Source organism: Scyliorhinus canicula, chromosome 15 (assembly GCF_902713615.1).
Source record: "Scyliorhinus canicula chromosome 15, sScyCan1.1, whole genome shotgun sequence".
NCBI lineage: Eukaryota > Metazoa > Chordata > Chondrichthyes > Carcharhiniformes > Scyliorhinidae > Scyliorhinus > Scyliorhinus canicula.
The window spans coordinates 146,101,537-146,113,108 of NC_052160.1; the positions used below are offsets into that span (position 1 = coordinate 146,101,537).

The following is an 11,572-nucleotide window of genomic DNA, read 5'->3' on the forward strand; positions in this document are numbered from 1 at the left end:
TTGAGAAATAAATATTCCATGGTACACAACATTGTGCAAAGACAGGTAGAATGGAAAAGGACGAGTGATAGCCCTTATAATAAAGGATGACAAATGTATATTTGTGAGAAAAGATCTTGGCTCAGAAAATCAAGGAGTAGAAGCAGTATGGCTGGAGATTAGACAGACAAGAGTTAGAAAATGTTGCTGGGATTAATTTACAGGCCACCTAACATTAGTTATATAACAGGACAGAGCATTCAACAAAAACAGTGTTGGAGCTTTCAACAAAGGCAATGTAATGGTTGTGTAACAAACCAGGGAATAGCTATTTAAGATCTGATATTGTGCAAAGAGGCAGGCTTAATTAGTGATTTTGTAGTAAAAGATCCACTTGGAAATAGTAATCATAATACAACTAAATTCCATATTAAGTTTGAAAATGACATACTCCAGTCACAAACAAGAATCTTCAACTTTAACAAAGTTGGGTTTATAATTGTGAGAGAGAGAGTTGGCTCAGATCAATTGGGCCAAGTCTTTAATATAATTTACAAATAGTAAAGGGCGCAGTATTGATCCCTGAACACCCCACTTATAATTTGTCAACTTGGAAAATGATCCATATATCCCGATTCTCTCATATTCCTTTCTCAGGTGGGGATTCACTTTGTATCAGGACAGCCTAATAACTGCAGTGAGAGTATTAGATAATTGACCTGGATCATAGAGGTTGCAGCGGTTCAAGAAGGCAGCTCACTATCACTCTCTCACGGGCAATTAGGGATGGGCAATAAATTCTGGCCTAACCTGAACTTTCTAACCCACAGACCACATCAGAAAAGATAGGCAACAACACTTCCAAACACCTCCAAAGGGGCTGGTTTAGCTCACTCAGCTAAATCGCTGGCTTTTAAAGCAGACCAAGCAGGCCAGCAGCACGGTTCGATTCCCTTACCAGCCTCCCCAGACAGGCGCCGGAATGTGGCGACTAGGGGCTTTTCACAGTAACTTCACTGAAGCCTACTCGTGACAATAAGCGATTTTCATTTCATTTCCTTCACGATCATCCTCAACACCGATGCCCCACAAGGCTGTGTCCTCAGCCCCCTACTATACTCCTTATACACCTATCACTGTGTGGCCAAATTCCCCTCCAACTCAATTCTCAAATTTGCTGATGACACCACTGCAGTGGGTTGGATTTCAAACAATGATGAGACAGAGTACAGGAATGAGATAGAGAATCTGGTGAACCGGTGCGACGACAATAATCTCTCCCTCAATGTCAACAAAATGAAGGAGATTGTCATCGACTTTAGGAAGGGTAGTGGAGAACATGCCCCTGTCTACATCAATGGGAACGAAGTAGAAAGGGTCGAGAACTTCAAGTTTTTAGGTGTCCAGATTACCAACAACCTGTCCTGGTCCCCCCCCATGCCGTCAATACAGTTAAGAAAGCCCACCAAGGACTCTACTTTCTCAGAAGACTAAGAAAATTTGGCATGTCAGCTACGACTCTCACCAACTTTTACAGATGCACCATTGAAAGCATTCTTTCTGGTTGTATCACAGCTTGGTATGGAGCCTGCTCTGCCCAAGACCGCAGGAAACTACAAAAGGACGTGAATGTAGCCCAGTCCATCACGCAAACCAGCCTCCCATCCATTGACTCTGTCTATAATTCCCGCTGCCTCAGAAAGGCAGCCAGCATAATTAAGGACCCCACGCACCCCGTACATACTCTCTTCCACCTTCTTCTGTCAGGAAGATACCAAAGTTTGAGGTCACGTACCAACCGACTCAAGAACAGCTTCTTCCCTGCTGCCATCAGACTTTCGAATGGACCTACCTCGTATTAAGTCGATCTTTTCTCTACATCTTGCTATAACTGTAACATTATATTCTGCAGTCTCTCCTTCCTTACCTATGTACGGTATGCATTGTTTGTACAGCATGCAAGAAACAATACTTTTCACTGTATACTAATACATGTGACAATAATAAATCAAATCAAATCAAAACCAGCGACACCCACATCCCAAGAATAAATGTTTTAATATGTGTTTCTTTTCCTGCCCTTTTGTTTTATTTATTAAGTGGACGGGGTGTTGATGAGGCCACTTGTGCGACATTGCATTTCTGGCAGTTTGTGATACAAATGTAGCAGGATCTGTGGTATGGTTAAAAAGTTCATTTGAAGTCACTCCTGTAGGAAGCAACATTCCAGCAATTTCAATGCATTATTCTTGTTGAGCGGGATTATAGTGTGGAACAAACTAGAGAGATGGAGCGAAGGCAATATTCCTCGCAGCCTTTCATCTTGTCAGATGACAGTTCGCACCTTTGTTGTCAATTTGTGTGAAAGATTGGTTAGTCTGGTTCAGGAGCTAGAGTCTGACACATCCGTCTCTGCCACATTGGCTGCAGATAAAGGCATTGGCTTGAGAAGGTCACTATCCCAATACCCCTCTGAACAGGTAGCCTCAGGATGTCCCGGCCATGGCTGGCTTCCTCCCAGTTGCCTAAGTCGATGCCTCCATCTTCAAAACGCATTTACAGCGGAGGATTGGACACCCATGAGGTTGTGACCCGTGGTCAGTTCACTATACAGAAGGTATTCGGGTACATGGCTGTCACTCATCCAGTGACCAAGCAACCATGGGCATCATTGCCTTAGTAGTGACTGTACCTCTGTGTTGATGACTTTATCCCACACAGAAATCCCAAGGATATATCTGAGACAGAGAAGGGGAAACTACTCAGCCTTTTCCCCTGCTTCACATTACCACTCGCTGTCTTCTTTTGGCCAGCCAATTCTGTATCCAGACAGCCAAATTTCCCTGTATCCCATGCCCCCTGACTCCTGAATGAGTCAAGGGGAATCTTATCAAATGCCTTACTAAAATCCATATACACCACATCCACTGCCCGACCTTCATCAATGTGTCTCATCACATCCTCAAAGAACTCAATGAGGCTTGTGAGGCATGACCTGCCCCTCACAAAGCCAAGCTGACTATCTTTAATCAAACTATGTTTTTCTAAATAATCATAAATCCTATCTCTCAGAATCCTTTCCAATATTTTCTCACCACAAACGTAATACTGACTGGTTTGTAATTCCCAGGGATTTCGCCATTCCCTTTCTTGAACAGGAGAACAACATTCGCCTCCCTCCAATCATCCGGTACTACTCCAGTGGAGAGTGAGGACGCAAAGATAATCGCCAACGGCGCAGCAATCTCCTCCCTCACTTCCCGTAGTAACCTTGGGTATATCCCGTCTGGATTTATCTATCCTGATGCTTTTCAACATTTCCAGCACATCCTCCTTCTTAATATCAACCTTGGCGAGTCTATTAACCTGGGTCACACTGTTCTCATGGGCAACAAGGTCCCTCTCTCCAGTGAATACTGAAGCAAAATATTCATTTAGGGCCTCCCCCATCTCCTCAGACTCTAGGCACAAGTTCCCTACACTATCCCCGATCGGCCCTATTCTCACTCTGATCATCCTCTTATTTCTCACATAAGTGTAGAACGCCTTGGGGTTTTCCTTAATCCTTCCGGCCAGGGTTTTTTCATGCCCCCTTTTTGCCCCTTGGTGTTTCTTAATTCAGCCCAGACAGATTCCACATCATCTGTACTAATATTCATGTCCCCCTTCTAGCTCTCCTCAGTCCATTTTTGAGTTCTTTCCTGGCTACCTTGTAACCCTCTAGAGCCGAGTTAGATCCTTGCTTCCTCAACCTTACGTAAGCTTCCTTCTTCCTCTTGACTAGAAGATCCACTTCTCTTGTCATCCAAGGCTCCTTCACCTTACCATTCCTTCCTCGTCTCAGTGGGACAAAACTATTCAGCACTCGCAGCAAGTGCTCCTTAAACAATCCCCACATTACTGTTGTGCATTTCCCTGAGAACATCTGTATAATTTCTCCTCCCCAATTAAATACCTTCCCATACTCTCTGTTCCTATCCTTCTCCATGACTATGATAAAGGTCAAGGAGTTATTGTCACTGTCACCGAAATGCTCTCCCACAGAGACATCTGACACCTGGCCTGATTTGTTTCCGAGCACCAAGTCCAATATGGCCTCCCTCCTAGTCGGCCTGTCTACATTTTGAGTCAGGAATCCTTCCTGTACACACCTGACAAAATCTGCTCCATCCAAACCATTTGCACTAAGGAGGTTCCAGTCAATAATATGGAAGTTGAAGTCACCCATGACAACAATTCTGTAACTTCTGCACCTTTCCAAGATCTGCCGCCCAATCTGTTCCTCTATCAATCTGCTGCTATTGGGGGGGGGGGTCTATAGAAAACTCCCAATAAACTCCCTAAATGCTCAAAGCATTCAAAATATAATGGATGAATTAGTTGTGCAGATAGATGTAAAGGGACATGATGTAGTTGGGATTACGGAGACATGGCTCCAAGGTTACCGTGGGAACTAAACATTGAGGGATATTCAGTTTTTAGGTAAGGCAGACAGAAAGAAAAAGGTGGTGAAGTTGCATTGTTGATTAAAGATATTGATTCAATATTGAGGAAAGATATTAGTACAGATGATGTGGAATCTGTCTGGGCAGAGTTAAGAAACACCAAGGGGCAAAAAACATTGGTAGGGGTGGTATACAGCCCACCAAACTGCTGTGGTAATGTTGAGAATAGCATTAGACAGGAAATCAGAGATGCATTTGATAAAGGAACATCTGTGATTATGGGTGACTTTAATTTGCATATAGATTGAGTCAAATTAGTCACAATACGATAGAGGAGGAATTTCTGGAGTGTGTACGCGTTGGTTTTCTGGACCAGTATGTTGAGGAACTAACAAGGGAACAGACCATCTTAGACTGGGTATTGTGCAATGAGGAAGGATTAGTTGGCAATGTAGTTGTGAGAGAACCCTTGGGGATGAGTGACCATAATATGGTGGAATTCTTTATTAAGTAGTTGGTAGTTGATTCTGAAACCAGGGTCCTGAACTTTAATAAAGGGAACTATGATGGTGTGAGGTATGAGTTGGCTGTGACAGACTGTGAAACATTACTGACAGGAAGGACAGCGGACAGGCAATGGCAGCATTCAAGGAACGGATAGGTAAACTCCAAAAGTTGTTTATTCCTATTCGGTGCAAGAATAGAAAGGGAACTGTGGCCAAACCATGGCTTACAAGGGAAATTAGAGGTAGGATTAGATTCAAAGAAGAGGCATACAAATTAGCAAGAAAAAGGCAATAGACCTGAGGATTGGGAACAGTTTAAAATTCAGCAAAGGCAGACCAAGGGATTGATTAAGAAGGGAAAATACAATTTGAAAGTAAACAAGCGGGGAACATAATAACTGACTGTAAAAGTTTGTATAGATATGTAAAGAGAAAAAGATTGATAAAAACTAATGTAGATCCCTTATGTCAGAAACGGGGGAATTCATAACAGGGAACAAAGAAATGGCTGAGGAACTAAATTTGTACTTTGCTTCTATCTTCACAAAGGAAGACATGAATAACGTACCGGAAGGTGTGAGAAACACCGGTCTTAGTGAGGAGCTGAAGGAAATTGGTATTAATAAAGAAATGGTTTGGGGGAAATAAATGGGATTGAAGGCAGACAAATCTCCAGGGACTGATAATCTTCATCCCAGAGTACCTATGAAAGTGACCCTAGAAATAGTAGATTCATTGGTGACCATTTTCTAAAATTCTTTGGACTCTGGAATGGTTCCTACAGATTAGAGGGTAGCGAATGTAACCCTGCTATTCAAAAAGGGAGGTAGAGAGAAAACAGGGAACTATAGACCAGTGAGCCTAACATCGGTAGTAGTGAAGTTGCTCAAGTCCATTATCAAGGATTTCATAGCACAGCATTTAGAAAGCAGTGATATAATCAGCCAAAGTCAGCATGGATTTACAAAAGGAAAATCATGCTCGACATACCTACTGAAATTCTTTGACAATGTCCCTAGTAGAGTTGACCAGGGAGAACAGGTGGATGTGGTTTATTTAGACTTTCAGAAGGCTTTTGACAAGGTCTCACACAGCAGATTAATATGTAAAGTTAAAGTGCATGGGATTGCGGGTAGTGTCTGGAAATGGATAGAAAGCTGGTTAGCAGGCAGGAAGCAAAAAGTTGGAATAAATGGGTCTTTTTCAATTGGCAGACAGTGACTAGTGGGGTACCGCAGGGGTCAATGCTAGGACCCCAACTGTCCACATTACATATTAATGATTTAGACGAGGAAACTAAGTCTATTATCTTCAAATTTGCAGATGATACAAACTTGGGTGAGCTGTGAGGAGGATGCAGAGATGCTTCAGTGGGATTTGGACAGGCTGAGTGAGTGAGCACGTGCATGGCAGATATAGTATAATGTGGATAAATGTGAGGTTACCCACTTTGGTAGCAAAAATAGGAAGGCAGATTGTTATTTGAATGGGTGTAAATTGAGAGAGGCTGATACTCAGTGAGACCTTGGTGGCCTTGTGCATCAGTCACTGAAAGTAAGGGTGCAGGTACAGCAGGCAGTAAAGAAGTCAAATGGCATTTCAGCCTTCATAGTGAGAAGATTTGAGTATAGAAATAGAGATTTTTACTGCAATTGCCTCGAGCGGGGATCAAGGGAAATGGGGGAAGGCAGGATCAGGGTATCGAATTTGATGATCAGCCACAATAATGAATGGTGGAGCAGGCTCAAAGGGCCGAATGGCCTCCTCCTGCTTTTATTTTCAATGACAGTGTTCTTCAGTATGGAATGCTAATGTAACATTGTCAGTGTGGAGCAAATCTCTGATGAGAATTTGGTGCACTTTAGTCTTAGAACATAGAACATAGAACAGTACAGCACAGAACAGGCCCTTCGGCCCTCGATGTTGTGCCGAGCCATGATCACCCTACTCAAACCCACGTATCCACCCTATACCCGTAACCCAACAACTCCCCCCCTTAACCTTACTATTAGGACACTACGGGCAATTTATCATGGCCAATCCACCTAACCCGCACATCTTTGGACTGTGGGAGGAAACCGGAGCACCCGGAGGAAACCAACGCACACACGGGGAGGTCCATTCGGTGCGGTATGTAATAGACACCGCTGTAGATGTAAAAAGGGCAGTATGATGGTAGCCAAATTGTGGTGGTGTCAAAATACAAACCCGTTTGACCCCACTCTGTATTCCAGCGGTTTTGATGTTTTGATGTCACAGCTAACACTGAGATCACACTGATCAGCTTTAGTGGGCAGCCAGTGATGGGGCGGTGGGGGGGCAGCCAGTGATGGGGCGGTGGGGGGGGGCAGCCAGTGATGGGGCGGTGGTGGGGCAGCCAGTGATGGGGCGGTGATGGGGCAGCCAGTGATGGGGCGGTGAAGGGGCAGCCAGTGATGGGGCGGTGGTGGGGCAGCCAGTGATGGGGCAGCCAGTGATGGGGCGGTGATGGGGCAGCCAGTGATGGGGCGGTGATGGGGCAGCCAGTGATGGGGCGGTGATGGGGCAGCCAGTGATGGGGCAGCCACGATGGGCGGTGATGGGGCAGCCAGTGATGGGGCGGTGGGGGGGGGCAGCCAGTGATGGGGCGGTGATGGGGCAGCCAGTGATGGGGCGGTGATGGGGCAGCCAGTGATGGGGCAGCCAGTGATGGGGCGGTGATGGGGCAGCCAGTGGTGGGGCGGTGGTGGGGCAGCCAGTGGTGGGGCGGTGGTGGGGGGGGCAGCCAGTGGTGGGGTGATGGTGGGGCAGCCAGTGGTGGGGCGGTGGGGGAGCAGCCAGTGATGGGGCGGTGGGGGGGCAGCCAGTGATGGGGCGGTGATGGGGCAGCCAGTGATGGGGCGGTGGTGGGGCAGCCAGTGATGGGGCGGTGATGGGGCAGCCAGTGATGGGGTGGTGATGGGGCAGCCAGTGATGGGGCGGTGGTGGGGCAGCCAGTGATGGGGTGGTGATGGGGCAGCCAGTGATGGGGCGGTGGTGGGGCAGCCAGTGATGGGGTGGTGATGGGGAAGCCAGTGATGGGGTGGTGATGGGGCAGCCAGTGATGGGGCGGTGATGGGGAAGCCAGTGATGGGGCGGTGGTGGGGCAGCCAGTGATGGGGCGGTGGTGGGGGGGGGGGGCAGCCAGTGGTGGGGGGAGCAGCCAGTGATGGGGTGGTGGGGGGGGGGACAGCCCGTGATGGGGCGGTGGGGGGGGGGCAGCCAGTGGTGGGGTGATGGTGGGGGGGGGCAGCCAGTGATAGGGCGGTGGGGGGGGGGGCAGCCAGTGGTGGGGTGATGGTGGGGGGGGCAGCCAGTGATGGGGCGGTGGGGGGGGTAGCCAGTGGTGGGGCGGTGGGGGGGGGGGGGGGCAGCCAGTGGTGGGGCGGTGGGGGGGGGGGGGCAGCCAGTGGTGGGGTGGTGGGGGGGGGGCAGAGTAGAGAAATGGAGGGGGGTATGTCCAGATGTTTGAGGGAGTGGGTGATTGAGAAAGATGTACTTTAGGCTGGAGTCTATATTTTCCTGTGTGAATGTTCTATGATTGTGGGAGTTGTCCAGAAAATATCTCAGCCTCTCTCAGTTTCTATTTGGCTCATTCCTAATCTTGGTTACACTATTGGAAGTTAAATGTTTTACTGTCAAAAGGGAAGTGAAAATGTTTGAGAAATAAACGGATTTGCTGTAAATTGAAGATGATGATTTCAGTGTCACGCCTTCAGTCAATCACAACAGGTGAAATCAAACATAACATTATGCAAATTACTGAGGAAATTACATTTTCCCGCCCGGGGATGTTCCTATCTGTGTCTCTGGGCTGCAGAATTCCCCACTCTGCCAGACAGGTGTATTTAAGGCAAACCCATGGGGCGATCAGCAGCATCTGAACAGCCGGGTTCACCTCACTCAGGGTAACCTCCACTCTCTCTGAGTTAGTGCTCTGTTGAGGAATGTTCCTGAACTGTTAGAGAATCAATCCCAGTTTCTTCTACAGAATTCTTTCCAAGTAGAAGGTAACAAATAATTTCAAATTGTGATTTTCTGCTGAATTGTGTGTGTCGTGTGTTTAGAATTTGTCAGATAGACTGAGATAGAATTGTTTCAGTGAAATCAGAGCAGGGCATGCATGACCCCGGCACCAGGCTGGAGAACAGTGATTTGATGTTTGATATTTGATATTTGATCATTGGTTGCAAAGTGACGCCGAGATAAGAATATTGGTGTTTAACAGGCGGCAAATATGAGAAATGCAATTATACTAAAATACAAAGCTTCATAATTCCCTTTGCTTCTTTTTATTGTCCAGCAGGACGTCAAGTTAATGCAGAATGTAAATAAAATTCACTCTGAATTAGCTCCCTAATTCTAATTTTCAATGTAGGAAACGAACGAATTTTTAAATTAAAAGTCTCCATTTATGGGCGGAATTTCCGCAGATTCTCTAACCGCTTGGTGGGTGAACTGACCTGAGTGACAACAATTCAAAACTCGTGAAATGATGATGGAATATTCGATTCCGGACGAGGTCATGAGGAATATCCGACTTAAAGTCGTTACAATTATAATCAAGAAAATTGTGGCAATGGGATCTTGATTCAATCGGTCGAGGTTTTTCCTCTTTCCAATCATTGACATTCAATGTCCATTCCCGTTAGTAAAGTGCGTTTTTTCACATCTTATGGTATCTTTACGATGCAATGAACGTTTTGCTTCTTTCTGGGTTGTTTGTAGGTTTCCTCTGACGATGCAAGGTCTCAGTTATATCTTTGTGGCGGCTCTTGCCTCTCAGCTCATCCTTGCACAAGGCACCAGACTGCATTTTGGACAATGTACATTCACTGCCAACATGGACGAAATCCAACAAGCATTCTCAGATATCAGACAGGCAATAGTAAGTAATGATTTGACCTCACTCCATCGCCCTATTCATAACCTGTACTCGCAGCAGCGAATTGGAAATAAAGCATCCTCTCCTTTCCCCACAGCAAGCGGAGGACACCACTGATGATGTGAGGCTTCTTCCCAAATCCAGCTTACGGAGGATTCAGGTACTGATTGCACCAATAAACCTGCCCTTCGAGGTATCCCTGTCAATCGAATGGATGTTGTACTTAACAAAGTTGTGTAGCAGGCAGGGGCATCTGTGGTTCTATGAACTTGTCTGTTTTGTGGCATCAACCATTAATTTTGTGAGCACAAATTGTCAACTGGAGTCTAAATGCCTTGCCCATAGAGTGAGCTGCTTCCCCCCACATTCCCCAACCTCACTATCCTGCTCTCATTCGCAGGCACAGGAGAGCTGCTGTTTCCTACGCCACATGTTGAGATTCTATGTGGAGACCGTCTTCAAACATCACACTCCATCCAATTCCCTTATTCAGAGGAGGACTAGTAGGCTGGCCAACTCCTTCCTCAGCATCAAGCGAGATCTACGGCAATGTGTAAGTGGCAAGGCTGAAGAAATGCTTTAAATTGTTTGTTGAACATAGCGACAATTTTGAATTTACTTTCAAGACTATTGGTAAGATTGAAACATCATTCTGTGTTAATTCTGTTCTGAGTGGTTCTTTAATCCTATATGAAATTTCTTTATTGGACAGCATTCTGAGATGAGGTGTCACTGTGGAGAAGAATCCAGAATTCAGATGCAGAAGATGCAAAATACCTTTGAAAATGTACGTTGTTACCTTTTGCATTTAATTAACAAAGAGAATATTTGGCTCCCATATTGTAGCACTAATTCCTGTAATACATCAAAAGGCTGGAAGATACATGCAAAGAACACAGGACATCAATATTGTCTCCCATATAACTCCTTAAAATGAATGTAGCACTGGACAAAGGTCAGGAGATGATGCTGAATGCTTATGTTAAATTCCAAATATAAAGCCTTAAACAGAACCCAATGTTCATGTTTATCCTTCTCTCTCAGTGCCCACACAAACCACTCCACATTCGGTTAAAAGAGCCACTTTGGGAAATTGGAGAACTACCAGAATTCATAACATGAGATTCCAGCTTCTGTTGAGCGACCACATGTTGGCTGTACGTCTGGCAGTATCCCAAAATAGGTAAAGTCACCACAGTCCCAGATGACCAAAGGCTGCTTTCCCCTTTGAGGGGGAGAGCTGACCGGTGGTGATTTAACCTGAGGGTCACCACACCTCAGGCAAGGGGCAAGGCTGAGAAGCCTTCATGAATATATGACCAATATTATTTCATCTTTCACAATGACCAAGAAAGAGCAGCAGTTGATAAACCCTCTTCCTGGATGTTGTTTTAACTACAGTTTGTACTGAATATTCCTAAATAAATCTCTATCCTTTTTCAGTTGACTCTAAGGGCAGCTGCTGTTAAAGCCATTGGTGAAATTGATATTCTCATAGAATGGATGGAACAATCTCACCAGAACTAAGCATTGTCCCAAAGTCTACAGAATGGAGCAATAGAAGATATTGAACACCAAGAAACACTTTAATGGTGAACACCTCAGAATTGATTTTTTTTAATGTTAAATTGACAAATAGTGCTTGTGTAAAATCCTTGACATCCCAGCATTGTGAGAAAACTGAAGCAATTTAATCATTTTGTGATTTACTTTATGCTGAGTTTTTGGTATATTACCAA

At 45.5% G+C, this 11,572-nt stretch overlaps 1 protein-coding gene across 1 annotated transcript; it reads left to right on the forward strand.

Annotated features, from left to right (window-relative positions):
• Nucleotides 1–2,512: 2,512 nt before the first annotated feature.
• il19l (interleukin 19 like) lies at nucleotides 2,513–11,360 on the forward strand. Its single transcript, XM_038819624.1, has 6 exons — nucleotides 2,513–2,604; nucleotides 9,677–9,836; nucleotides 9,931–10,026; nucleotides 10,234–10,386; nucleotides 10,546–10,620; nucleotides 11,277–11,360. The coding sequence occupies exons 1-6, from the start codon at nucleotides 2,513–2,515 to the stop codon at nucleotides 11,358–11,360; spliced, it is 660 nt and encodes a 219-aa protein (XP_038675552.1).
• The last annotated feature ends 212 nt before the right edge of the window (nucleotides 11,361–11,572 follow it).

Excerpts from the sequence above, each read along its gene's own strand:
- il19l (XM_038819624.1), top strand. The coding sequence starts at position 2,513 with ATGCCTCCATCTTCAAAACGCATTTACAGCGGAGGATTGGACACCCAT. Across the intron at positions 9,837-9,930 it reads CAGATATCAGACAGGCAATA|CAAGCGGAGGACACCACTGA; the intron begins GTAAGTAATGAT and ends CTTTCCCCACAG. Across the intron at positions 10,621-11,276 it reads TGCAAAATACCTTTGAAAAT|TTGACTCTAAGGGCAGCTGC; the intron begins GTACGTTGTTAC and ends ATCCTTTTTCAG.